This window comes from Myiozetetes cayanensis, unplaced genomic scaffold (genome assembly GCF_022539395.1).
Source record: "Myiozetetes cayanensis isolate MyiCay16 unplaced genomic scaffold, myiCay2020 scf6-25, whole genome shotgun sequence".
NCBI classification, from domain to species: Eukaryota; Metazoa; Chordata; class Aves; order Passeriformes; family Tyrannidae; genus Myiozetetes; species Myiozetetes cayanensis.
Genome location: NW_026087853.1, coordinates 47,852,160 through 47,877,081, shown reverse-complemented (window position 1 = coordinate 47,877,081; position 24,922 = coordinate 47,852,160). Strand labels below are relative to the sequence as shown.

The 24,922-nt window shown below is 40.5% G+C and overlaps 1 protein-coding gene across 4 annotated transcripts in view; it reads right to left on the bottom strand.

The window, feature by feature from the left end:
* The window catches only part of PTPN5 (protein tyrosine phosphatase non-receptor type 5), an 82,459-nt gene that overhangs the window by 38,255 nt on the left and 19,282 nt on the right, over positions 1 to 24,922 (bottom strand). For all 4 annotated transcript variants that reach the window (XM_050336850.1, XM_050336847.1, XM_050336848.1 and 1 more), the window contains exon 2: positions 21,570 to 21,680. In XM_050336850.1, coding sequence (XP_050192807.1) covers positions 21,570 to 21,669 — 100 coding nt within the window. In that variant the 5' untranslated portion in view covers positions 21,670 to 21,680. The remainder of the gene's footprint in view (positions 1 to 21,569; positions 21,681 to 24,922) is intronic.

Here is a 24,922-nt window from a genome sequence, read left to right as displayed (position 1 = left end):
TCTTTACACAGGTATTTCTCAGGAAACATGGAGAATGTGCATCCAAATAGATATAACCCCACATATCTCACACCACACATACATGCTGAAATTAAGTATTGGCCAAGGCCAGGTTGAATAGGGCCCTGAGCAACCTGCTCTAGTGGAAAGTGTTACTACTCATGGTAGGGCAGCTGGGACTAGGTCTCTTCCAACCAAAACCATTCGATGAACGACTCATTAATTTTTTAAAATGCTACCAAAATTTCATATTAAATACAGGTCAATAAAAAAGGGAAAAATATGGAACTAAAGAGGTAAAATCACAAGTGTCAACAATCCCACCCTTCACTTTCACCAATGTGTCTTTTAATGCTAGAAGACAACCACTTGAAAACAATGCTTTTCAAAGAAGAAGCAGAAAGTTTCTGGAATACAGCTCAAGAGATCATGAGAGCTCTACCTCTCAGTCCTTCAGGCATCCAGCCAGTAATCTGCAGTCCGTGACAAATGTCCCCAAGAAACTCAGAGAGGACAGACACAGTCCTTGGTGTCCAGGGACACTGACCATATGTTTAACACCCCACTTCTGATAGCACATTACATAGAGCTGGACTCAGAAGTTTTCCAGGAGGACAACACAGCAGCCACAGTTAAGGCTGCCTAAATACTTTAAATGCTGACCTTTATTTACATTTTCTATAATGTGCTAAATCTTGACAGTTAAAGATGAAAATTGTCAAGCTTCTAAACTGCTTCATGTCTCACTGGATTTGAACAAGAATTAAGGGGAAAACACTTGTTAATGATTGCCAGTTTTTTTCCTGCTATTTTTGTGGGATGTTTATGCTCTGTGTTTTGGAATGGGAATTTGAAATTTAGCAGGGACAGAATCTTGATGTCATAAACTATTTTTGTCATCCCTGCAGAGAGATATGCACCTGTGGCTGAGATCTAAACCTTCAGAAATATCTGTTTATGTATAGTTCATTATTGTTTGCTGCTAAAGTCTCTAGCCTTCCATTTTCACTAAACATATTTTAAGTTCTACTTTTCCTTTATCTACATGAAATAATACATCTCTGTCCCTAAGAATGGTTAATGAACACATTTACTGTTTTTCCAAATTCTGATGACTTCCTTTCTTTGATATTCCTCCCCAAAGCTCAAGATAAAATAGACATGGTGAAGAACTAAAATATTATTGGGAAGACAACACAACAAGGAGGCAGGGAATGCAGATTTCAAGCTCAGCTTTCAATTGGTTTTTATAAGTCATAATATTTCATATTTCAGAAGATTTCTTTTAACTGACCAAAGGCTTATTCACCTGCCTTATGTAGCAGGTAAAGAGAATATCTTTGTTTCATATCTGTAACAGCCTGAGATTTTACAAGGTCGTTTGTGTCTAGGTTGGAAACAAAATCCTGACTCTAAAATGACAGTGTGAAGGCCACTTAACCATATGCCTTCTGGAACAAAGATGTCAGTTAGGGGACTGTTCTGTGTCTGTAACCATGGGGATCTATGCCTCTCCACAGCCCAGAAGTCCAATTCCTGGAATTCCAGTGTTGTTTAGTATCATCTGTACAACTGGTGGAGTCAAATTCTCCTTTTATGACTGCCCTATATGAAAGACAATAGATTACTTCTACTTTCAATTATTTTCACTACATAAGGTCCTGGTCTATGGACCTAGGAGCCCAGGATTCCAGGTCTGCTGAACTGAACCTGTTATCAACAGGTATTTGCACTAATACAATAAAAGACAAGAGGGGTAAGAACTAAAATACTGGAGAACTGCCTGTGTTCATATGTATAAAGAAACTGGTTAAGATACATACCTTGGACATGTAAAGAAAAAGGCCTATATAAATTTAAGTTCACTCAAACATTTGCTCTTCCAAATCCCAATAGATTAGATTCTAACAAACATAACAATGCTCACCTAGGACTCTGTATTGATACAACTATGTCATGTTTAAACAATACTGCAATTACCACTCATACTTCATCTTGCAATCCTATATTCCTGTTTTATTTGCCCTAATGGGCCTTGGATTCTTTCAGTGTGCAGATGAGGTAATAAATGAGTGAGATATCAGTAAAGCTTTCTTGTCTCAAGGTGAATGTGAAGGTCTGGAGAGAGCTGGCAAGGATGACTACCTCCAGGAGTGAATTGCACCTCTCCTCTGTTAGTGACTTGATTGACAGTTAAATGTAACATCCATGTGATATCCACTTCTATTCCTGCATCATGAAGATTGGGATTCAAGTTCCACAGGTACTTCTGCTTTGGTGCAAGACTACGGTTGTTAGAAAAAAAACCCCTTTGGCAGAAGAATTAAAAGGTCTCTGACATCTGTAGCAGCCATATGGCTTGTTAAAGCAACCAGACATTTCAAAACAGCACCATAAACTTAACCTCATCCTTGCTGTTCAGGGTAAGGAACTTTCTGGATCATGACAGGGATCCATTCATCCTGTATTCCTCCCTTAAACATTGCCACCAATACAAGCTGACAAAAACACATGGCACAACATGTTGCTATTGCTATGGAATAATACATAGGGAAGCATCTTTCTCCACTTAGGAGGTAAAAGCTGGCTTCTTCAACTCTGAAAACGTCTATTTTAAAATACCTGTGTCTCCATATCTTTAATTTTCTGACTTTATTTGTGGGTACGTAAAAGGCAGAAGAATGAAACAACACCTATATGCGCTCTCAGAAAAACAAGTGCTTAGAGTACCAGGCTTAACTGAAATGCTAAAAGGCACTGTAGCAATGATAAGCAAGTCAACAAACCTCACAGTAACAAACATGCCACGATCCCATCAAATCCTGCTGTGGGTGAGGCATTCGCAGCTCTGGAACTCAACTGATTCATACTTAAAGCCTTCAGTGACAAACAAAACAAAGCAAATCAAAAAACAAGTCCCCAGAACCGCACATCCTGGCTGTTATTTCCTAATGAAATTAACACTTTAAAGCAACGTGTGTCCTCTTTTGTGCATGGGTGCTAATGCTCACGGAATTGACACAGCTCCATCGGCAGACTTAATTTAATAATGTATTTTTGAGCAAAAAACTTGTTTCTCATCAAAATTGTTTTCGTAACAGAAATAAAATGTACCCCAGCAATGAAAATACAGTGCTCTACAGTTTATTAGACATTTATGTACATCCATCACACTGTCCCTGCAGGGGATTGGATGGTACTGCTTCTTCACTGAGAAATATAAATTTTGTCAACAGTGGCTGCTGCTTCACTGGTGGTGGAATCCCCGAGCTCTGTGAATTACCTGCCAGGCACACAAAATGAGGGAAAAACAGGCCTCACCTGTTCTGCCAACTCTCAAGCTGCAGCAGTCAACACACCACAGATGCTCAGCTGCATTGTCCCATAGTTGTTTAGGGTTTATAGAGATACATATTGCTCTGAGCCTATCTTCATGATGGTTGTGCATGGCAAGAATTTATAGGAGTGGACCACGAAGCACGAACACACCAGCCAAACTTCACATCCATCAAGATTACCAACACTTCACACCAGAATCATAAATACATGTATAGCTTTCAGACCTTCAGGTATCAAAGGGCAACTGTCCACTGATGGAAACTGTCTTCAGGTTCCATCCAACTGCTAGGGAGACCTGCTATTGATGACAGACAGTAGATGAATGTACACTACTGATACAGGGCTGCAAGTCAACTGCTTCTTTTGACATGCACCTAAACTGCATGAGCAGGACACAGCCCTTGGCATCACAGTTCACATATCTGGTCAAGACCTTGTTAAAAACACACATCACAGGACATCCTGACTGCAGGCAAGTCCAGGTGCTAGCAAGACACATCAAAGCTGAAAGAGTTGCCTCAGAGTGTACATGAACAAGAGGCAGCTTGTGCTGGAGGGTAAAAAGACAGCCCGTCTATCCAGAGAATAAAGCTTTAGGAGAAAAGTATTGTCTGAGAAAACACTCTCTTTTTTGCTTGCCATTGCAGAATGATAAGGATGAAAACTGAATAATTAGCTTTCTTTTGCACTGCAGTGGTATGGGAGGAAGGGGGTAAGAGGAGGAGGACCTTTCATACTTGCATAGCAAACACAGCTTGTGTATTTTTTCCTCATTCTGCAGGAAACCAACTACTGGGTCACTATTGTATAACTCTGAAACTTCTACTGAACACCTTTGTAACTAGCAATCTAATATATTAAATAATAAACATGACAGAAGCTGCATCATTACTGTTTACAGACAGATAAAATTCACCACCAAGCAAAGCTTGTTTCTTCTTGATGCTCTCTTCACTCATAACTCATCTGATAAGTTATGTCAAAAATTACACTAAAGACTTCATGATCTGTGCTGAAAGCTGGGAATACTTTCTGTTGTTATCCTAAGAATGCATCTCTTCCATTACTATTTTTTTTGACCTTTCCCATCATGACACACTGTGCTTAATCCCTGACCTGCTCTGTTTACAAGAGTTCAACATAATTATGTTTCCCAAATGGCTGAATAGAATACTACTCAGGAGGAGAGCATCTAGTCCTTAACAGTATCCAGATTAAGAGCTGCAAAGAAGAATATCCACAGATGCACCCTGCAGCTACCTACTACTGGCTGACTGGAGATAGAAGGGATTTACAACAATGTAATAGCCTCAACACTTCCAATTCCACTCTGGATAAAGTCCAAGTTTTAGCTGCCAAGAACTTGTTGTTGGTAGATCTTGCATTTGTAATGCAAAACCACATGGAGAGCTACTTCAGGAGGTATCAGACAGCTTAATTCAAACACTAGCAACAACCCCAAGAGACCCATGTATCTCACTACATTTACCACTAAACAATGCCAAGCACTGAAGTAACTGTAAAATCTCTTTGGTTTCTAACTGGAAGCCAGTTAGATCAAACCAGTGGTCCTTTGTAGGACTGCAAACTGTAACTGTAGATTTCAGTCACCCCTGTGTAACAGAACTTAAAGAAGAAATAAGCCTGACATACCATCAATTTAAGGTCCAAAAAACTGGAATTACCCTCTCTGACACATTACAGAGGAATGGAAGCCTCTTCAGTCCACATGACCAGCAGCCTGGTTATCAGTCTCCTGTGCTACTCAATCTGAGATGAATTTCAGCTTACAGTGCTTTCATCTTGCACTAAGTGTATCTACCCTGGACCATAAGAACAAGCCGGGCCAAGCTAGAGGTATTTATAGCTACGTGGAGAACAACTGAAATTTCTAACATTTAAGGATTCCATTTGGGTAAACTGAATGTTTTCACTAAAATGATCACACTGGAAGTAGCCAAGAATATTTGTATTTCATTCACTCCAATTCCTGGGTTGATATGCCCATCAAGAGGAATTCAGCTGCTCAACAGCTCTCAAGTGGCATTGTTTCAGCCTCTCTGAAGATTTGAGAGAACACCACCTCATTCTTGCTTTTTTTTGCAAGTGTGTGTTGGGAAAACTCCGTGACAATGATGCACATTACAGTTTTAAAACTGAGCTTTTAGTAAGCACAATCACTGATCTAAACTGTCTACCAGCTGTTGATTAGTCAGAGAAAAATCTACTTCAGTTCTCCTTTCTGAAGGACAGTCACTGAAACTGCCAATAAAACAACTTCCTGTATCATTGCAAAACTGCTTAGAAATGGTCTCTCCCTCATACTGAAGCGAGAAGGTTCATTTACCCTTGTGCAACAGAGGATAACACCCAAATACTAATTCTCCTTCTCACTTGCTTTGTCCATGAGCAGCTGTTAGCACACCTAAAGCCAGCAGCCTCCTTCTGAGAAGACAAGAATTCTCTGTGGAGTTCTTTGAACAACAGTGCTGAGAGGAAAAAAGGGGTATCAACTACTAGCCAGGAAAACTACTAGAGACTTGTGCTTTTAAAGCTCAACTGGTAGAATCTGGCTGCTGCTTAAGCCAAACTCTGATTACCAAAAGGGAAAAACACATCAAGACAAAAAGAAAGCAAGGAATAAAATCATGTATAAAATCTGTGAGCAAGACAGGCAATGAATCAAGATTGATGTATTTCTAGCCTAATGTTTCTCCTCTTTCCTTGGTAACAAACTTAAAGAAGAAACTTCCCTCTCTACTTGCAATAAGTCCTACTGAAAAAAATTCTCTGTGCTGGTGGGACGCACAGCTCCATCCGTAAGTGGCTTGTTCTCATCTCTGAGGGAACAGGAATCTGATGCCAGTGTGTGAGGAGAATAGTTGCCTTTCCACTCAGCAGCTCCCTGATGAACTGCTGAGTCACACATTTTCTCTGCATTCATTTCACACTGCTCCCACTCAGTCCACCTGCCACTTCATCTGGGGTGGGTGGGAGGAGAGAAAGAGGTGAAGCAAAAAAAAATGTTCATGTTCACCCAGGACCATTATTATGATACCACAGGGTCACATATAAAAGCAAGCCTGCAAGCTGCTAGAGAGAGATGGAGAAGAGAAATATGAGATTGCAAGACAAACTGCCTCCCCTTATTCTTCAACAAGAGAACACTGGCCAGCAAACAAGTTGCAAACCTCATCTGATTCCCAATCAGTCACTGATGTTATGTGCTTGCTGATATGTTCTGAGAATTTAGGGTACAGAGGAGGCCTTGAGGTTTTCCCTCTTTTCTGTGATTTATAAGAGCTTTCAAGTTGTGATTTTTTTCAAAAGTCCAACAGATACTGTGTAGTAATTCTCTGGCTGCCACAATGATAAGTGAAAATACCATCTGGATAAATTCCAGTTCCTAAGGGCATCTTCACCTGAGTTGCTGCAGTGGAAATGTCCATCAGCTCCAACTTTCATCATTAGAGAGGATGAAGAAAAAATTGTAGCCATTTTCTTGCAGGGTCCATAAAACTCAAGCATAAAAGGAGTCAACATATCCTAATACCTATTAAACTATTGTACAGAAAAAGACTTTGCTATCAATGGCAAGAAATACGTTTATCATGGTTACAGAGGGTCCAGATTACTCTTAGGTGGGACTGTACATATAGAAACATACATTTAATTAAATTGCCACGGTAGTATTTTTTTCTGTGATTAGACATCTGGACAGTACAGTTTATAGGTCATGAAAAAAGTGACCAGAAGCTTCCTAATTTATTAAATCAGTCTCTGAAAAAATTCTTCTGAAACTAACTTTCAGACTAACCCAGGACAACTGTGATTGATTTTCAGACTATTTTTTTACCTACTGCTACTGTTAACATTCACTAGAAAAATCGAGGGCTCGTTAGGAGCTAAATAAGGATTTGGTTTATTAAGCAGAATTAGTGATTCAAAAAGTAATCCCTGTGAGAAAGAATCTGTTCTTAGGTAATGTTCAGTCATGCTTCTTAGTGATCCTGGTGCAAATCTGTTTGCTTGAAAATGTGCTTGTGCTCTACAGACCTGAAGCGCAAAGATAAAGCCCAGTCTCAGAGAGTTTAATGGACACAGCATTAACACGTCTTTCTGTATCAACTTCCACTCCCCACCCCAGTGAGCGAGTGGTCTTGCTCAAGAAATAGTTCAGGAAAAAATGATAACTGCAGAGGAAAAGAAATACAGCAAAAAGAAAAATTCAAAATCTTCTCAAATTGCCTTGCCTCCATAAAGTTCATTGGGTTTTTTGGTTGGTTGGTTGGTGTTTTTGTTTTGTTTTGGTTTTTTTGGTGGGTGTTTTTGTTTGTTTGTTTTTGTTTGGGTTGGTTGTTTGTTTGTGTTTTTCAAAATATGATTTTATAAGACAGGACTGTGGTAAATGAAGTCATTCCTGAAGGGGGAAAGATGAAAGCCTGACACTAGAGACTTAGTTTCACTGAAGTGAGAGTATGGGAGACTTCATTTGAGCTGTCGTTTAACTCTTCCTTTCCAGAAGAAACAAGATGTTCCAGACAGCGCTCCTCCCAGACCTGGAGTTCTACACAGTGCCATAGACTGCTTTATAATATACCTGACCCACCGTGGTGGGTTAGTAAAGTAACTGACCTAATCATCTCACCAAATCTCTCATCTGTAACTCATATGAAAGCAGAGCTGCAAGGGAGAAGCAGCTCATGATACACCCAGCTGACACCACTCCGAATCAGGTGTAAGCCTCACTTAGATGGGAGCAAGAAGAAAACAAAATCCTCAGGCTCTCTGCTCTAGAAAAAACCAGCAAAGATGAACTGCTAGGAGCCCTCAGAAGCAGTAAGGGACTGTCAGATAATCCAACCATATGGGAAGTATATGAGACCTACTGTACCATCTGTAGGGTCTGACTGCTGGTGTCCAGCACTCCTTATAAACTGCTATGCTTCTACTAATAAGGGGGGAGTTGCTCCTAATTTCCGATGCAAGACTAGTTATGCCCTTGTCCCCATCTAAATCATACTCTCACTGTCCTTTTCCCTTTTCTCCTGTGAAACATCAAGTTAAAGGATATGTCATTTCTCATGGCAGCTTGCTCTCATAGAGCAGCCTTTGCTTTGAAACAAAATTATTAAATATGGTGCCAAATTACAACCCTTAAGTGAGTGCAGACCCTCAAAGGTGCAGAGACAGTAAATATTAACTTGTATCACATCCACAAGTCACTAGCATTTGCCATCTTTCAATCGGAGTTCTATTCAAAGCTTCTTTTGTTTGGTTTTAGTTTGGTTTTGCTTTTATTTTTTTTTGCATAAGGCTTTTTCCTCTTTTCCTATTAACCCCCTTACAGAAGGTACATTTGGTTACCACTTAAAATTAGATTCAATTTTTAAAAATTGTGGGTTTTTAAATAAAGAATACTTTTCTTTGTTATGTTGTTTTCTTCGGTGAACATTTTCAAGTGCCTGGTGATAACCTGGAGGTGCCCTGAGCCTTTACAAACAGACTACAAGTTGACTTTCAGTGGAGTTGGTTGTCCCAAATTAATCCCAGGCGGAAAACTTCCTTTTAACACTGAAAATGGAAACCCAAAAAGCAGATCTGTAATTCCACAATGGAAGAGATAAGGCTCTGACCGCTCATGAATCCGCCCTGCACTGGCAACACAGCCAGGAACAACTGTCAGCAGCACAACGATGCAGATTGAAATGTACAGGCTTGAACCCTCTGAAACAGGATAACCAACTCTCCTCTTCCAAACACTAATTATAATTTTTGTGCCTTTAGTCTTGAACTGCAGGATATACTCAAATAGCCTGAATGCATAATCAAAAAATAGCAGTAATTTAAAAGCAGTCAAATGGCCTCTGCAATACAAGAGTGACTCTGACACACACTTTTGAAAGTATTTACTACTCATACTACTATAATCTGAATTGGTGTTAGCACACTGGTACTGTTGAAAAAAAAGCATATTTCTCCTGATAAATGAATAACTTCTGCAGTTGCAATGCTAATACCACTGTGTATTTCTAATTTCACTCCAGTGACTTACTAGCCTGGCATTCTGTAGGTATTAGATCCGCTTTCTGCTCTGGTGAATGAGAAGGTTTGCACCTTGAAGCAGATGGGTGATATGCTGGCTTCCTGCCAGGTTCAAATGTGAACACTTTGATGTCATTCATTTGGGGATAGCCTGCTTTACTATGCGACTCAAATCTTATACCCTGGAGCCTTCACCTAAATGTTTTCATTTAGGAAAGTCACTATTGCATTCAATGTTTATTTCAAAGACATTCTCTTTCCTGAGCAAAGTAAATTATATCAAGACCAGTCTCAACAATCATCTTCAGTCACAAACCTGATACATGCCCAAAGGGTACTATGCCAAGTATAAGCTTTTCACTTTCTTTCATGCATTTAAAAAGGCTCTGCTTGCACTGCTTTGCTTCCTCAGAAAGTAGCAGCCTCACTCAGATACTATAACTTAGGCTTTAGAATAAACACTTGTACAGATAGGGCGTGGACATCCAGAAATAGGATGTCCCCACTCAGTTTTATCTCTTTATTAGAGCCCTATTTCCATTCAGGGCTACTCCATTAATGCAAACCCTGCACAATTAAATATCATTGCTTCCAGTTCAGTGCTCTGCTACCCCTGTAACTGCAGTTCCTTCACGTTAGGGGCACATTTAGGTTAATAAAATGTGTAAGCATAACAGTTTCAATCTTTCCTTCTCGCTAGCTATCCATACAGGAGCACAAAAAGGGAACAGTGCATGTAGGAGGTGGTAACAGTCCACTTGGTTTACCTGTGCCTAGTTTATCTGGGTTCCTATACTCTGCTCCTTAACACAGATACACAGCCTTAAATAGTAAACTTAAAAAAAAAAAAAAAAAAAAAAAGGCAACAGCTTGCCTTCTCATCCTCTTCCCAGTGAGGAAACATGCACTGAGCAATGTTTTGTCTAGATGGAGAAGCAGACATGCACAAGTTGTTACCAATCTCTGTCAGAGAAGGTGAGACAAAAAGGCACACGCTGGTGATGAGCTTTGCAATTATTCTGGGAGGATTTTGCATGACCTGCCTGCATTTCTGGCTTCACTCTACAAAACAATCCAAAGAAACAAACCTCTAATGGACACACGTATCCCCAGGCTCTGCTTGACCTGAGGTGACTCTCATATCAGACTCATGCTGAGTTACCTTAGCAAGAACTGACATTAATCAACAGGTCTCCAAGGTGGGAAGCAAGTACCATTTTGGATCCTGCATCAGCATAGCTTTTCTACTTCTAGCTCCACAGTAAGACTGGGATCACAGTTAACCTAGGCGTCTTCATTCTGTACTCCAGCAAATACTGCAGAAATGTTCTTTCATACCTTATTTCGAGACCTTTCTGGAGAAGACTTGAATATGATCTGATGTTGCATGGAAGCACGTGGAAGGTATGCTGCATCTGTGGGAGGCACACTTAAAACCTCCCATTGCTAGAGATATAAAAGGTCTCACGGTACCTCCTATTCTGAGGAGGAAAAGACAGTAAGTTACTTTACCTCCTCGACTATGCAACACAGATTTAAAAAACAATGTTGTCTCTGATCTTGATTGAAGTATTGCTTTCTTTTCAGAAACTCCTGATTTCCTAACATTTATAATTTAGGTCACCACAAAGGCACCAAACATATCCTTATGACTCCTAGTTGCCCCACTGCTTTGTCTCCATGTTGAAACACGCTGCGTACGTAATTTATTTTCAATTGCTTTCCACAGCATGCTCTTTATGAAGTGTGGGTGACAGTATGTGTCACTGGGAAGCAAGATTTGATCCACAGAGCTGTATTTCTGCTATGCTATCCAGAACGCTTCATCAGCATCAACAGGAGATGCCAAGCACCTCATACCAAGTCTCCTCCCACACTTCACTTCATATGAAGAATAAAGTACTGAGTAACCTTGTAAGTCTCACTCTTAGTTTCTAAGGACCAGTGCAGCACTTCCAAACCACCCAACCTCTGTCTTCCTCCATATTACTTGAAAATTCTGCTGGAGACTTTTTTTCCTTGCCCCCCTCAACTCCCACTGACAACTGCATACAAAAAACTTGCTCGGTCCTTTCGTGAAGGGTTTATGTGGTAAGGTTTTCGTAGCAGGGTGTGGAGGGCTACAGGGATGGCTTCTTTGAGAAGCTGTTAGAAGCATCCCCATATCCAACAGAGCCAATGCCAGCCAGCTCCAAAACAGATTCACTGCTGGAGAAGGCTGGGCCAATCAGACAGTAGTAGCATCTCTGTGATTATATATTCAAGAAGAAAAAAAGTTATGGCACAGAAATAAACGTGGCCAGAGAAGAAAGGAGTGAGAATATGTGAAAGGAACAGCCCTGTAGACACCAAGGTCAATGCAGAAGCAGGGGGAGAAGGTGCTCCAGGTGCTGGAGCAGAGAATCCCCTCCAGCCCGTGGTGCAGACCACAGTGAAGGAGCTGTGCCCCTGCAGCCCATGGAGGTCAGCAGGGGTGTAGACAGCCTCTGGAGGACCTCACACCAGAGCAAGTAGCTGCCCAGAAGAAGGTTGTGACTCTGTGAGAAGCCTGTGTTGGAACAGGCTCCTGGCAGAGACCTGCAGATGCATGGAGAGCAGCCCACGCTGGAGCAGGTTTGCTGGCAGGATTTGTGACCCTGCACACTTGGGCCTGTTCCTGAAGGACCACGTTCCCTGGAAGAGACCCACACTGGAGCAGTTAGTGAAGAACTGCAGCCCGTGGAAGAACTACATTGGAGAAGTTCACGGAGGACTGTCCTGCACTGGATTGACTTCCCTGCTGGAGCAGGGGAAGGACTCCTCTCCCTCAGGAGGAAGCAGTGGCAGAAACATGTGATGAACTGACTGTAACTCCCATTCCCATCTCCCTGAATCACTGTGGGGGAGAAGGGCTGGAGTGAAGGGCTAGGGGCTAGGGGAAAAAGTGTTTTTAATATTTGATTTATTACTCTTTATCCTGCTGATTTTGATTGGTAATAAATTTCCCCAAGGCAAGTCTGGTTTGCCTGTGATGGTAACTGGTGAGTGATCTTTCCCTGTCCTTAACTCATGAACCCTTTGTTACGTTTTCTCTCCCCTACCCTGTTGCGAAGGGCAGTGACAGAGTGGTTTTGGTGGGCACCTGGCCTCCAGCCAGGGTCAAAACACCACAGTAGCCTTAATTACGTTGGGAAGATCATAAGAAGAATGGAAAAGAGCTACATTTTATGTGTGACCCAGGTAGAAGCCCTGAGATCTATTTCAGATATGCTGAGCAGAGGCACAAAAGACAAAAAATGAAACAAGGCAGTATCAAGTCCTATTTTTGAGGGATACCTAACACATAGTTCATCCTTTCATCTCCACACATCTTGAAACGGTCTTAGCAGCTGAAGGGACACAGCATCACTGAACCTATATGTGCATCCAGTAGGAACAGCACTTTAGTGGCATGCAGAAAAACCCCAAGAACAAAGGAAGCTTCACCTTACAGCTGTTGCAAAAGCCTTTTCCCTACAGAAAATAACACAGGCTCTTCAATGTCCTGGCAAAGGACATTCAGAACCTGTCAGTACCAGCGAGCACAAAGGATGCTAAAAGGGGCCATTTTGAGAGCCCCTGCACAAACATGACAGAAAGAAAAACGACCTATTCTGAAAAAGCTTTCTGTATTTATCTTTGTCTCCCACAGAAAGCGTACAAAATGGAAGGCATTTAGTGTCTCTCAAGAGTGCCATCCCTCTTCTCAAAAGGCTGCAAAATTGGTCAGATGGAACTTTTACCTATTTCAGCAGAAATGTTGCCTGTGCAAGGAAGCTGGGACCAAGCCTTACAGTCTAACCATCTTGCATTCTGTTTCTGCCCTCAGAAGTAAGAGACCATTCTAACATACACAGAGGGAAGGTAATGGCATTCAAACTGCTAAAGACTTTGCAAAGCAGCAACTTTGGACTGTCATTTGAAGGTCAGTCTCCAACATACGGTATTTATCTACCTATTGTCCAACAATTTGAGTAGAAAGGACTTTTAATAGAATATGCTAGTTAATTAAATCTGGAACATTATTAGTTTTTTCATAACACTGTGGTATTTTACCCATGAAAAGCAATGAAAAATGGTTCTGTTTAAAAGTGGTAATAGCTGTAGTCTTTGAACATATGCTTAATGAATAAATCTGTTAGGAAAAAAGGCTTGTGTGTATTGGAGGGGGGTAGTCTGTTTGTTCTCACTTAAAGCGTGCCATGATGGCAATCATCAACAGCAAATGGCATCTATTGTTGGGGCTAAATAAAATTTCATTTGGCCTTTTACTTTCAGGTGAAATTGCATTTTCCTTTTAAATAACACATTCTTTTAGCTAAACAGCTGAGTTTAAAATAAAACAATACCAGATCCATGTCATTAAGGACACCGGATAAGCATTCATGCTCTTTGGTAGGTGCAAAGAACCACAATATCCAGGCAGCTTGCTACCACAGCATGGGGCGCAGCACACAGAAAGCCAGCAGTCTACAGTGAAGAGGCATTCAGATCCCATGGGGAGAACAGTCTAACAACCCAGTGCTGCCACATATTGTAGTGGTGGGTGCAATTTAAGGGATGAAATTATATAGAATACAGTGTAACACAGAACCTGAACAGTATAGACTACGTAAAATTTAGAAGACAACCAGAAAGCTATGATGAGAAAGCACGTGAGAACAAACTCAGTCTGCTGGGCTCCCATTTGCATGAGCAGGTGGATACATTTAACGAGCTGGTAGATTTATTTGTGAAATTAAAATGCCAATTCCTTGCATTGGGAAGTAAGTAAGTATGAAAAATATCTACAGTTAAGCCATACTGGCTGGGTATTTTTAAAGGAAGCTTGACAGATGTTGTGAGAATGCACCGTCAAACAATCAAATGTGTCAGTACTTACTCAACTCTTCTTCTGTCCTTCCAAAAAGCTCTTCTCATGGAGTTCCCAAATCTCTCCTTTCTCTGCTTCATCTGAGAGTTTAAGATCCTCAGTTACACTCTGAGTGCTCCTAAGGAAGGTTCACCAATGTAGACTCCCCTTTCTGTTCTTTGCTTCCCATCATTAATCCCTCTAATTCTTGAGGATGGTATTCCCCAACAATTTGCCTCCTAATGCTATTCATATTGAGCTACTTTGCTTATTAAGGTTTCTTGCATTTCCCCATGGGGATGTCACCAGCAGGTGTAAGGAAAGCACAAAACCTCAATCCATGAAGTCACAGGTCAGGAAAGCCTGAAACAATAGAGGTTTCAAATACTGTGATGACAGACTTCCAAAGGGTGGTTTCCTTCAACTAAAATAGGTCTATAAAACTGCTGCAGACACATACATGTCAGCAAGTTTCTGTTCTCAAAAATGACTAGTTGTTTTACCAGGCTGATTTTAAGCTTATTTTAGCTTGTAGTTATGCAATTAATTTGTCCATTAATCAATCAGTTAGTCCACCAATCCAAACACTGACCATGAGGCATGCACAAAATTTAGTGCATAACAACATGCCCAAATCAAAATACAAATCAAAAAACAATGCCCATATCAAAATCAAAATGCACTGTTTAGGATTTCACATCCATGAAACAGGCTCTTTGGTATTTTTGACTTATAAAATATCTCTCTATGGCATTAGACCAGGTCCTATAAAACCACTCTCATCAGTTAAGCTCCATAATGGACTCACAGTAACAGGCAGTGAAAGGAGAAGACAAAATACAGGTGACAAAAGAAGGTCTGAGTATGTTTGAGAATAATGGAATTGAGGATATATAATAAGAGATGAAAGAAGGAAAATAAATACAAGGCCATAGAAGAGAAGCCCACAGGAGGAGGAGTGTGAAAGCCTGACAGAAGGACTGAGTGGAGACTAAAAACAGCATCTGGCAATAGCTCAAATGAAACAAGGTAGCATATGCAAGAAGTACAGTACATTGAAAACTTCCTCCCTCTTGCAGATTAAGTAACCTCAGAGTTAGGGTAGGCAGTCTACCCTCCCTCTCCTCTGAAATATCTTGCTCTAAACTCTGAGACAGAAAAAAAAATCTAGTTACTTCCCAATTTCAACTGTGAGCTCTTAATGGAACATTTCAAAGGCGAAGCTGCAGAAATCAGATATTGATTTTGATTCATTTTTCTAGTGGGAAACACGATGGTGGATATCTTCTCCCTAGCTCATTTAGGGCATCAAGAGGCCAAATTTTCAAAAGTCCCAATCCAGCCAGATAAGATTGTGGTTCTGTTGAAACTACTTTAATTGCTCTTCAAAAGATGGGTCTAAGTTTCATTTTCAAAAGCAGCTTAGTGTACAGAATCCCTTTCACACTGAAAGACAGGGACACAATACTGCAGAGTTGCTTTTGAAACTGAGACTGACACAGTTTTCAAACTGCTGCCTAGCACGTGCTTTTGCTTCCTTTCATTGCATGTCTATGGATTCAGCACACAAATGTGCCTATTATCACTCACAATTACAAAAACACAGGTGCAGTTGTGAGAACATCAAACACAACATACTGGGTAGTGCAACGACAGCCCATAATTCCAAACCTTAAACTACAGTAGTGTTTATGATATTTGCACCTGCACAAAAGCTGAGAAAGTGCCACATGGGGAAGTATTACACTGCTAGCCAGGGCCTAACAGAGCTTGACAGAATAGTTCTGTCAGCTCTCACCAGGGCCGAATACGGCCTTACAGGTACACATGCCAAGCCAAGCAACGCCATTTCAGGGAACATCCCACCATGCCCTGTTGGAGATGGGCTGAAAGATGAAGAGGAGTTTAACCAGTGGAAGGAATCAGCGTCTGACAGCATGAGCCAGACAGCATCAGACAGATAGACTGAGACCTCTATTTCATGCTCATGTTCTTATTCTGTTAGATCGTAAGTTTTCTCCCATAGGAGAAAGCAGTTTCTGATTGGGTAGTGTTTCGTGAGGGCAGCTGCCCATGCCAATTGTATACTTAAAAGTTATCTGAAAAGTTATGTATCCCCCCTTTTTTCTCTGTCAATCCCTGCTAATTGTCCAATACCTTATCCAGGTTTTGCATATCTTTCCCCTATCTCCAGAATCTTCCATATCTGGCCTATAAAAATCTTCCATCTTGTTAAATAAAGTGGATCAGCTCTGATCAGCTCTTGCTGTAACCAGCTGCTTGTCTCTTGTCTGGTGCTTGGGTGCAGCTGGATTTAGCCCCAGGGCAAGACAGGACGCCCCCCTGCCAGGCTTGGCAGGGAAAACTACAACTCAGCTAAAAGAACCCGCTGGTCTGGGTTTCCCCTGAACCCCACAAACCGTGACAATGCCCCACCTGTTTTTTGTCATGGTGCATGCCACAGTTCTCTACCCCTATGACCATCTGGAGCAGGGTCGTACCTGAGCTTGCTGTTGCTCTCCTCAAGTCCGTATGCCTATATTTCCTTCACCAGAAACCAAGAAATAAAAAGACAAAGGTGATGCCCTCCAGACCTCACTCTAACAAAGAGCATGTGATTAGATCTGTCTTCTGCCACAGTCCCTATTCCTGAAGATCAAGCTTAAAAGGCAGGAGCTATATAGAGAGGCAAGAGCAGAGCAAACTGTCCTAACATGAATGGTGAAAGGAAGACTGACAGAAGAGTCCTGAATAATCCTTGGAGGAGAGTGACAGCCCAGAAATACTATTTTGCTGCCTGTGTAATAGCAGAGACACAGTAGAATGTACTTTTACCTTGGACTTAGGACCCCAATCTTCCTAGGGACTGACAGAAACTGTAAAAGAACCAGACCCTGTTATCTGCCTCTGAAATACAGCTGCCCACTTCTGCTAGGACTGCTAAATGATACCTTATTAGGTATGCCCCAATGTCAGTAAATGCTGATGATTGTCGATAACTCTTTAAACTTTTCAAGTAACACTCTTGTCTTAAGGTTCAAAGACTGAAACCAAAACAAATAATTAGTGCAATCAAATGAATATGAATGTGAGGCCAAACTCAGGTGCATTCCACTTCAGGTGGTCATTTTATCATTGCAAGCAGAGCACTGACTCAAACAAACAAGAGGTAGCTTCATCTTATCAATTTGGAAAAAAAACCCAAATCATTCTGTCACTGCTACTCAAAATGCAGTGCTTATCTGGGAAAGAAAGAGGCAGGATGGAATGCACTTGGAGGAAAACAGATGTACATCCTTTTGGAGTGCAAGGAAATACTCAACAGCTGCTGGAGAAACAGCAGCACAGTGGTTAGAATAACTGTGCAGGGGAAACCCAAATCACAAGCTCGAGCTTTGCGCCAAAACACTGTGATAGATCAGCCTGTGTACGTCTTTTACTTGGGCTGTTAGACTGGAGACAGCACACACCACTTCACATCACACCACTACAAACTGCTGCCTTCAGAAACCTGCATGCTCTAATCCAGTTGATGTGACGAGTTAGTATTTTTGAAATTTCAGGTAAAACTCTGTAGCAGTTTATAATTTGACAATACTAATCAATATTAAGCTGTCAGCATTGCCAGAGACCTGCTGGATTCACTGTTTTCTAGTTTACAGTGATATGATGAATGATAATCTCTGCATGGTGACCTAGAAAGGTATTTAGTAAAACAGAGACCCAGGACATATCAGCAAATGGATTCTGTTGTCTTTTCATGCAGGATGCCTGAAAGGCGACCAAAAATTCCAACTTTCACTGGAACTTCAGCGGAAAGCAAATAATCAGTTCTCTTAAACTGCTATGCTGGACTAATGGAGCTGGCAGAGGAGTAAACATACATCAGGGGACAGCATCAACAGGTTCAAGTCTTTAAATTACAAGTACATTTTTATCAAAGTTATATCTCCTACTTTGTCTGAAGCAAGATAACCATTTTATGCAGCATCAAGTCATTTGTCACCCATCCAGCTTGAGAAAGGATCAAGTACAAGAATTAACCAAAACAAAAAAAAAAACCAAACCAAAAAAAACCTAAGAACTTATTCAGCACTTCATTAATATATGATAATACTGAAAGAAACTGTACCATAGATCTAAAAGTGGCAGGTGATAATTTAGCAAATAGATACTTGTCCAAAAAAATAGACTGATTTTTAATTTAACTCTTTTGTTTGAAATCAGGTCCCTGTAAGTGCACAGCTGTACACTGTAGTACAGTGTACCCTGGCACTGCAAACTGCCACGTCCTCTTCATCTCTGATTCTTAAATGCTGTTAAGAGACAAACAGATTTGCACCAGTTTTATTTTCTATAGTGTTTTGCATACACACTGCAGAATAAACGTGCTCTAATAAAGTTTTAACTGAAAGAATTTTTCTTCAAAATGTCAACCTGAGTGCACACTCCTTCAAAAATAGCATATTAATTTTCCTCATCCCCACAGACTCATGTGACCTCTTTTATCTGTATCCTGTTTTCCACCCGCACAAGAGCAGCTCATTACTATGTTGTGCAGCTACAGCAAAACTTTTCAATCCTCCAGGAACACCATCTAGTTTTAATTTCACTCTGCATACTTTTTGCTTCATACACTATGTTGGATGTAAGCATGTGAACACGAGAGAGATCTGTGAAACAAATAGCCTTCCAGTTACTTAAAATGACTGTTATCCAATCTAGTAAATCATTTTATGGTTTCACCATCCCTACTTGTTGGCTGGTATAAACATATTTTAACAGTTTTTCAAGGTTTCTTTTAGAATTTGAAGTTGCCTTCCAACCTACCCTAATCAAGCCATGCCTTAGAAACTTCTCATTAGCTCTCATGCCCTGGTGTGAAAACAACAATATTTTCTTTGTATGAGTTTTATTGATTACTCAATTTAGGAACTACTGGCCACATTCTATATAGCATTCTATGAAATACCGAAGTTTATTAGTGTTTGTGTCACCTGAACAGAATGATACCATTTTCTTAGTCAAATTTGAAACAAGGGGCAGTCTACAGTCCTACAACAATACCTGGACAACAACTTTTACTTCAAACGTTTATGAGAGCATCTTCCATCAACTTTAAAGACATAAATTTGCATTTTATACACCTGAGCATTCCCTCAAATTAATGTCAGGGATACTTTCTAAGCATCTTTGCCAAAACCAGCCTGTTCAGCCACCTCAGACTGAGGGCTTTAGAGGGTACATTTTCAGCAAGCACACTTGCCGGGGCAGCCTACACACACAGCACTTCACCAGTGATGCTTCCATGCTGGTGCTATCACATCAACAAGAAGGCAAGTGCATGACCTTCAGCTCACATTCAGGCTGGAAAGTTTGAGCACAAGTCTTTTTGTTGGAACTATTCCACTTCAATGTCACATGATAAACGATTGTCGATCTTTTCTTTCTGCCCTCCCACATAAGGGTTGTTCCAGGCTAAGCTATTCTGCAAGGCAGAACTACCCACGCCTTCTTCTGCAATAAAAACAAAACTGTTTGAAAAACTTCCCTTTGTATTGCCCACACATAAAGAATAAGCCAGTATCACTGCTGGATTAAAGATCCTTTCCATGAACAACCTGCAGGCTCTGTGCATGAACACATGGTTCATAGCAAGTGAAACACGGAAGACCTCTGAATATCCTCATTATTCACAAGGATCATATATTGGATTTATAACACATAAATTACTTTTTCTTAACTATCCAGTTTAAAAACAGGACCTGTGTGCGCTTTCTATATTAGTGGAACAAATTCACTTATGTTTGAACTCCATACTTTTAACTCTGTTAATTTCAGTGCAGGGATAAATTTGATAAACTCTGCAAAGTGATTTCTGAATTCATTATTTTGTATAACCAGCAGAACTGTGTTTACATCTTGCTTTGAAATTAATATAGTCTGTGACTACAAGGGTCAGGTAATACACAACATCGTGTTTTTACTTCTGTCACACTATCAAAGATAAGTGCTGTGAGGCAAAAAGTGCGTGTTTGTCATTTCCTGTATATTTGTACATGTTCTACGATAATGAAGCTTCCAATTATTTGGCACACTTACACACCACCTCAGTAAAAACTTAAATAACACTGATGTTTTATGGCCTAGGGTTTACAGTGGCCTCAAGGGGTCTGGGCAAGGATGTAAAGAACACCAAAAAGTGTAAAACACTAACATAACTCTCTTAGCTTATAGAAAAGCAAGTGCATCCTTTCTGCCATCAAACGAATGGCAGGCACTGACTGTTACTTGGTCAAAGCTAATTTGTAAAGAGAATGTGAATTTTCAGGAGAAATATCTCTAGGTTACCTGAAGCTTTTCAGGGTTCTTATATAAACAATAGAAGATCACAGCTCAAAAAGGGTTTTTAAGAAGTAAAGCACACAGCATGTGGAATGAACCTACTCACCTTACAGCTTATTTGCACACAGAACATTTTTTGCTCTCCAAACACACCCTAATAAAGATTTTTAGCATCCTCTTTTCATAAACCGGGCCTCCTTCACAGTGTGGAGTTGATACCAAAGACCCACTCACATCCAGCTGCACAGGCTTCTCTACCATAAAAACAACCACAAACTGCAACAGTCTGCAAGATGGTATGAAAGGCTAGTCCAGGGCAGCATTAACTGTAACCAGTAAATAAATCTACTAGCCAATAAAAAGAGAAGAGGTTTATCCACACTGGATGCATGATTCAAAGTACAAAGCCCAGTTGCACTAAGAGCCCTCACTGTCCAGACAGGAAACACTTTCCTGTAAGAGACAGAATATGTTTAGAAAAAGTCCAGAATTGGAAACACCTACTTCCTTGATGATTAAACAAAACTGATTTACTTAGTGCTTACCACAAATATATAAATTTTAAAAAAGTGTTTGAGACAGCCAGGGACTGGATTTAAAAGGACGTTCTAAGGAGCTTTTAGGAGACAAAGGCTCAATCCTCTAAGCTTCCTTAGAAATCTGAGCTATAAAGAATTTCCTAGACATCAAGTAGGCAATGGAGGTAAAATGGACCCTTTGAATGACATGAGAACCATAGCTAGATTAAAATATATACACCACTATGAAAAGATCTAGCTGAAATGACATTCCACACTAACTGGGCACTGAAAAACATTTAAAACCTGCAGTGAATTTTCCTTTTTTTTTTTTCTTGTTCCTTTCTGTCTCCAAGAAAATTAGGACAAGTTCTGAAAAAGTGTATGGGTGTATTTTTTCATCTGTACTGAAGGTACAGTATGATATATCTCATCTTCCCTGTCTTACTTACCATCTGACTTGCACTCAGTTCTTTCAGTCACATCGTAGCTTGGTTCCAATGTCTGCTCCAGGCCAGATGGTCCTCCGGGATTATCATTTACGTCCTTCATGCACTAGAACTCTGAAAAATAAGTGAAAAATTGAAGTTTTAACGCTATCAGATGTCTAAGAACCATTCAGGGCTTTTACACACAATTTTTCATGACAATAAATTCTAAAATACCATGATGTGATGTTTACCCATAAAGAAAATGTCAAGCCACTGATGTGTGGAGTGAGATCAAACATGGAAAGGAGATGACAATGTATTCCTGTATGGTTATTGATACCCTTGCTTTTGCTTATTCCCTGCATACAGGAACTGGAATCTACCTGAAACCTTCCCGGTATCCAAAGGATATGTGCCATAAAATCTTTTAGTATTTAAGGAAAAGGAAGTAATCCATAAGCTAAGCTCTCTTAGGAGCCACCTGCACCATACGGAAAAGCTTTCACCTAAAATCATATTGCCCCATTTCACTAAAATCTCAAAGAGGGCTTAAAGGTCTGTGAGTGCAAGAAAAACCCTTGTGAAGGGCTGTTGAATGTGTCCTACTCACCACACAGTGGGGCTAACTGAACACAGTAATTTGGAAACAGTCCATCTCAGCCTCAGAGACTGTGTGTCCAACACGCCACTCAAAGCATGGCAAAGACCTGGGGAAAGAGGGTCATGCAGGCACGTAGAGAGAAACTGACCTCTAGCAAACTGCAAGGACCTTTTCCTTCTTCACTCATTCAGCTAAGGGACGGGGCCAGAGATGCACTTTTTTGTCCAGGTTATGAAGTGCTCTGCCTTCAAGGCTTATGTGATTTGTCATCTACTTCTAAAGGACCTCACACTGCCAACATCAGGCCAGTTCATTCACAGTCTCATCGGAAATCCACAGACTTGATAAAACTCTTTCAAAAAAATCACCTCATCCTATATAGCCCATCTTAGCACTAAGCAATTCTCTGATACCCAGGACAGTAAGTAAAGTAAGTACTAAGTAAAAGGATGAAACTGGCTATAAAGGTCTGAATACAGACTGTCTTTCACTTGTAATACAAACATAGTATGGAGGAACTATGTAGGTCCAAGAATAAGAATTACTGTCTGTGTACATAGTGTGTGTCGAAACATAATCCAAAAGTTATTCTTAAAACCAGAAAAAATAAGCATAAAGCATACAGATGGTATTTATACTTTTATAACCACTTAGAAACACCTCTCCCTCCCCCACAGGAAAATATGACAACCAATTATTTTCAGCTAGATGTTTTTATTAAGTTTGTTTTCTGATGTGACTTCTTCAGTCAAAGCTCAAAACCAGAGAAGATATCTTGCAGGAAAGTTCCAGAGGGAGCCAACCTTCTTTTACAGAGCAGGTGCCATTCAAAATGACTAACCATAAAAAGATGGTGTGGATGGTTCTGAGTATTCCATCAGCAACCCCACTGCTCCTCAAACTTGTTGATGATATAATCACCAGTTCTGTGCAACAGCTCTCAAGAAACAGGCTTTGCAGTGTATTCATTTCACTCCAGCAGAACAGCCATGAGGTGTGGAACCAAGAAGTAATTGGAGTTCATAAGGCACTGCCACTGGATAAAAGGAATTACTGTCTCATGGTTCACTACTGAAGGCCAAATTATATCCCCAAACTACATCGAGTGATCTAATAAAGGATGTTATACCTCCTTATACAGCTCTCCTTACGCTACCTTTTTGTGACACGAAGGACTCTGGTATCTGAACAGGTTGCCCCAGCATAAAAGGTTATAACTTCTGCTAAGTGGAAATGTAATTAACTCTGTACTCTCAGTCCAATGTGAACAGAAGACAAGAGAGTTAAAATTCGAGCCAGAAGCGCTCAGTGCTTTCACAAAAGCAGACTAAGAATGTGTACACAGAGGTACTGTGTTCAGCTGACACAGGGTAACTTCACCACATTCTCAGTTTTTAACATAAATCTGTTTGCAATGACAGTAGCCCCAAATGCTGTTCTTTGACCTTCCCAGTGCCTGTGGTTCACCACAATATTCAAATGCTGTTTTCTTTAAACCTAGTGTGCAAAGAACTTGGTTATCATGTCATTTCCAGAGAGGCCAAATGAATATGAACTACTGTGGAAGCTCTATACTCTTCCAGAAAGAGAGAGTTATCTCTTCTTAAACTATATGCTACTGTTGTAGTCTGTATTCAGTACAGGTGCCTTGTTAGAGAATTCCTTTCTCTGCACTGACTCCAAACTCAAGCATTTCTCCTCTGCTTCCTCTTTCCCCACCATGTAACTTAGGTGTGGTTTTACACTGTTGAAGGAAATAAGCCCATCTATTGCCTAATATGCCACAATTTCTCTCTCTCCAACAGCATGTGAATGATCAAAACAAAATACCACTAAAGCAAGGACAGTTAGGAATAACTCCTGCCTCTGAAAATGCATAAAGGCTTATTTGCAATTAACTTACACCTTGCAGTTAGTATAAACACAAAACTGATATGAAAACAATATTCAAATTTGGCTGGAGAAGATTTCAGCACCTAATTTTGCGCTGTGTGAAAACTCTAGAGGATGTGCCACAGAGGACTGAAAAGCAATTGCAAAACTTCTACTAGAAAGTACTCCAAAGCACATTCAGACTACTTCATGGATGCAAGAGCAACTTTATCTTGTGCTTTCAATGAAGAAAATCCCAGGTTTTTAAGCTACTGAGTTAATTTTTGCTGAAAACAATGACATGGTCTGCCCAAATCCAAGCAAAAAATTGTACATGCAGTTACCTGGATATATACCCTGGCACTGACAGAGGAGCACAGCAGGTTAATGTACAGGAGCATCATCACAGACGAGTAATGCAAATAGAGAGAGTGGAACAGAAAATCATAAAAGAGTTTACTGCTACTGTTCGCTTTTTCCCTGTGTCTGGGAAGGACACAGAATCTATCCCAAAGAACATATGAATACAAAGGCTATCTGTAGTGATGTCGTAAGATGTTCCCTCACCCCATCTACAACCCCCAATCAGACAAGACTACTTGCCCGAAAAGAGACTACACAGAGCCACACACTCTCCTCTAGTCCTCACATTCCCTTTTCTCTCTCTCGAGAACAGACAAACCAGAAAGACTGGGCCAAGTCTCCTGGGACAGAGGAACAGAAACATGTTATTAAAATAAAATGCGCACATTAGTGGTTTCTGTCTTGGGATCTGAAGACCAAGTTTAATTAACCACCTGAGTGGAAAGCACAGTTTATATAATGCAGACTATCTGTGGACTGTCACACCCCAGTCATTCCACACAACCCCTTCTGCTAGTTCACAAAATAGCAATTTCTA